Source organism: Geospiza fortis, unplaced genomic scaffold (genome assembly GCF_000277835.1).
Source record: "Geospiza fortis unplaced genomic scaffold, GeoFor_1.0 scaffold422, whole genome shotgun sequence".
NCBI classification, from domain to species: domain Eukaryota; kingdom Metazoa; phylum Chordata; class Aves; order Passeriformes; family Thraupidae; genus Geospiza; species Geospiza fortis.
Window position 1 is genome coordinate 15,313 of NW_005054545.1, and position 3,528 is coordinate 18,840.

At 61.2% G+C, this 3,528-nt stretch overlaps 1 protein-coding gene across 1 annotated transcript in view; it reads left to right on the plus strand.

Annotated features, from left to right (window-relative positions):
- The first annotated feature begins 229 nt into the window (after positions 1-229).
- The window catches only part of MICAL1 (microtubule associated monooxygenase, calponin and LIM domain containing 1), a 9,126-nt gene continuing 5,827 nt past the window's right edge, over positions 230-3,528 (plus strand). Inside the window, exons 1-8 of the mRNA XM_031063953.1 lie at positions 230-453; positions 531-809; positions 1,466-1,673; positions 1,756-1,863; positions 2,020-2,118; positions 2,196-2,351; positions 2,555-2,655; positions 2,927-3,184. Coding sequence (XP_030919813.1) covers positions 549-809; positions 1,466-1,673; positions 1,756-1,863; positions 2,020-2,118; positions 2,196-2,351; positions 2,555-2,655; positions 2,927-3,184 — 1,191 coding nt within the window. The 5' untranslated portion in view covers positions 230-453; positions 531-548. The remainder of the gene's footprint in view (positions 454-530; positions 810-1,465; positions 1,674-1,755; positions 1,864-2,019; positions 2,119-2,195; positions 2,352-2,554; positions 2,656-2,926; positions 3,185-3,528) is intronic.

Consider the following 3,528-nt stretch of genomic DNA (forward strand, 5'->3'; position numbering starts at 1 on the left):
TGGGGGAAAAGGTCACCCCATTCCAGCTCCAGCCCCAGGGCTGTTCCTGCTGGTTTCTGCAGCAGCTGTGTGGCTGATTCCTGAAGTCAGGAGCTCCCTCCCATCCCCCCGTAGTGAAGGCAAGGCTGTGGAGGAAGGAAGTGGTATCTTTGCTCCAAAACAACTCACTCTGCTCTTGGCTCTTGCAGGTATCCGCTGCATGGGGGAAGCCACTCACTGCCTGCCCCATCCCCTGCCCTGAGGCCACCGTGGCAGGGTGACACTGTGACTCTTTGGGAGCACTGGCAGGGTGACACTGTGGCTCTTTGGGAGCAGTGGCAGGGTGACACCGTGGCTCTCTGGGTGCAGCACCCAGGGACAGTTCCATCAGTGCTGCCACAAAGTGCCAGTTTTGACAGAGCCATCACCACCCAACAGCACCTGCAGCTGGGAAACCTGGCACTGAGACGCCAGGTCTGCTACGGGATGTGTTTGGGGGTGGGGCTCCAGGAGGGTCCCCTCGCTGCTGACCTCTGCTGTCCCTCTGCCAGGCCTCTGGGTGACACGGGATGAGTGTGCCAGCCGAGGAGCCGGGCAACCCTGCCCATGCCATCTTTGAGAGGTTCCTGCGTGCTGGGGAGTGCCAGGAGGTGCTGGGCTCCTTCCTGGAGCTGTGCCAGCAGCTGGGCCTGCAGGGCACTGGGCTGCAGCTCTACCACGGCCTCAAGGCTGCCCTCAACTACTGGAATGCCAAGGCCCTGTGGAGCAAGCTGGATAAGAAAGCTGGGCACAAGGACTACGACCAGGGCACAGCCTGTGCTGGCACCAAGGTAACCGGGATGTGGGATGAGGGCTTTGGGTCTCTCCGTGCCCTGTGTCCTTGTCTTGGGGTGAGAACCTCCCCTGGGACACTCTGGCTCTCATCCCAGGAGGATGCAGGATGTGCCAGGCGGGAGGTTGATGGAGTTTAATGGGACAGGATGTTAATTAGCACTGCTCAGCTCCCCATGGCACGGTGCCACCTCAGTGCCACCCAGCCAGCAGCGTCCTTCCGCCTCCCAGCTGCCTCTCGCTGGGGACATCCCATGGCAGGGCTGAGGGAGCTGACAAGTCCTTTCTGGGAGATAGGAGCATTCCAAGTAGGGGATATCTGTTGCCTGTCCCACAGATGATGGCTTTTGTCCTGAATGCTGTGCCCCATTGTGCCAGCCCTGTGCAGAAGCTCTCAGGAGACCAAACCCAGTCAGGACTGCACAGACCTGCGCCTTATCTCACCCAATGCTTTAATTGCTGCCATTGCCCTGGGTGAAGGCAAGGTCCAGGGGGTGGGGGGCACCCCATTTTACAGGGAGAATCAGGGGAATCCTGAGGAGGGCCAGATCCTGACCCAGCAGGCGGGGAGGTGCTGCCTTTGGGAGCACTGGGGGGTTCACCCACACCCTGTTTGGGCTGCCCACCCCTTCACTGGCCGTGCTGTGCCCTGCAGTGCCTGGTGGTGGGTGCTGGTCCCTGTGGGCTGCGGGCAGCCATTGAGCTGGCTCTGCTGGGAGCCCGGGTGGTGCTGCTGGAGAAACGCGACTCCTTCTCCCGCAACAATGTCCTGCACCTCTGGCCCTTCACCATCCACGACCTGCGCGCGCTGGGCGCCAAGAAGTTCTACGGGCGCTTCTGCACGGGCACGCTGGACCACATCAGTGAGTTTTGGGGGCACCAGGCTGGCCGTGGGGTGTCCCAGCACTCAGGGGTGCAGCCCTGAGGGCCTCTCTCCCCTCCCAGGTATCCGGCAGCTCCCGCTGATCCTGCTGGAGGTGGCTTTGCTGCTGGGGGTGGAGGTGCACATCAATGTGAGGTTTGAGAGCCTTGTTCCCCCGACGGGCAAGGCAGGTACGTAACTCTGCAGCACGGATGGCGTTCCTGGGGACAAGGACAGGGCTGTGGGGGGCCACTCTGAGCCCCCCAATCACTCTGCTATGCCCTTTGGGGGGGAATGAGATGCAGCCCTTTCCCTGTGGACATTGATGACCACCCCTCTCCCTGCAGGTGGCTGGCAGGCCGTGCTGCAGCCCAGCTCCTCTCCCCTCACCCACTATGAGTTTGACGTCCTCATCTCAGCTGGCGGCGGCAAATTTGTCCCTGAAGGTGACCACGGGTGTCCCTGCAGCCCCAGGAGCAATTTGGGGGGCTGGGTGGGGGCTCACATCTCTGCCCTCCTGCAGGGTTCAAGCGGAAGGAGACGCGTGGGAAGTTGGCCATTGGCATCACCACCAACTTCATCAACCGCCACAGCCGGGCCGAGGTGGAGGTGGCTGAGATCAGCGGCGTGGCCCGAATCTACAACCAGAAATTCTTCCAGAACCTCTACAACAAAACAGGTCAGTGGTCCCGTCGTCCCAATCCCTGCATGTGGGGTGTTGGGGGTCCTGCCCCTCCTGAGGGAGCTGGAGGCTCAGCCCCAGGATGTCCCCAGTAATGGGGTGCATGTCCCCACCTGGACCCCATTGCAGAGGACATTTGGGGTCTAAGCTCAGTGCTGGGACACCCCCTAGCCCTGGCTCAGCCCCTTCCCTGTCATCAGGCATTGACCTGGAAAACATCGTGTACTACAAGGATGACACTCACTATTTCGTCATGACGGCCAAGAAGCAGAGCCTGCTCACGAAGGGGGTCATCCTCCAGGTGAGAAGGGCAGGATCTGGCCCTGGCATCTCACAGCAGTGGGCAGCTGAAAGCCTTGAAAGTAGCATGCAAATTGTGGATGCTGGTTTGACTGCGCACCCCTGGGGTGCTAGGGGCTGCAGCAGCTGTTGCCTGTGCCGCAGGAAAAATCCTTCCAGGGTACTGAGAGTGCAGTGGCACAGCTGCACCCTGGAGCTGGGTGCTGTCAGGCTGAGGGACAAACATCAAACATCACCTCCCACATCGCACTCAGTTCACCCCATCCCCGCAGGACAAAGCGGACATCGAGAGCCTCCTGGCCCCAGACAATGTGAACCGGGACGCCCTCCTTAGCTATGCCAAAGAAGCTGCCAACTTCTCCACCAACTACTGCCTGCCCGAACTGGAGTTTGCCCTCAACCACCGGGACCTGCCGGACGTTGACATGTTCGACTTCACGTGCATGACGCGCTCGGAGAACGCGGCGCTGGTGCGGGAGCACAACGGGAGCCGTGTGCTCCTGGGGCTGGTGGGCGACTGCCTGGTGGAGGTGAGAGCTTCCCCTGCAGCACCCCAGACGCCCCCATTTCCCTCTCCCTGCATTTCTCTCTCCTTGCATTTGTTGCAATATATTTCCCCTCCCTAAGTGCTTCTTATCCCAGTTGCCCAGTGCACTCCATCCTTGGGCAGGCTCCTAGCAGCAGCATGTTTTGGGGAGGTTATCCCCTTCTCAATCCCCAGAGGAGCTTTGGGGTTGGTTCAGGCTGGAGGAGCAGCCCAGCCCCTCCTCAGTGCAGCTGTGCTGGCTGGGGAGCAGATGGCCACCCCTCCTGTCCGTTCGCGTCCTGCCGCCGCTCCCTCTTTCATCCCTGGCCAAGCCTGGCAGGTCCCCAC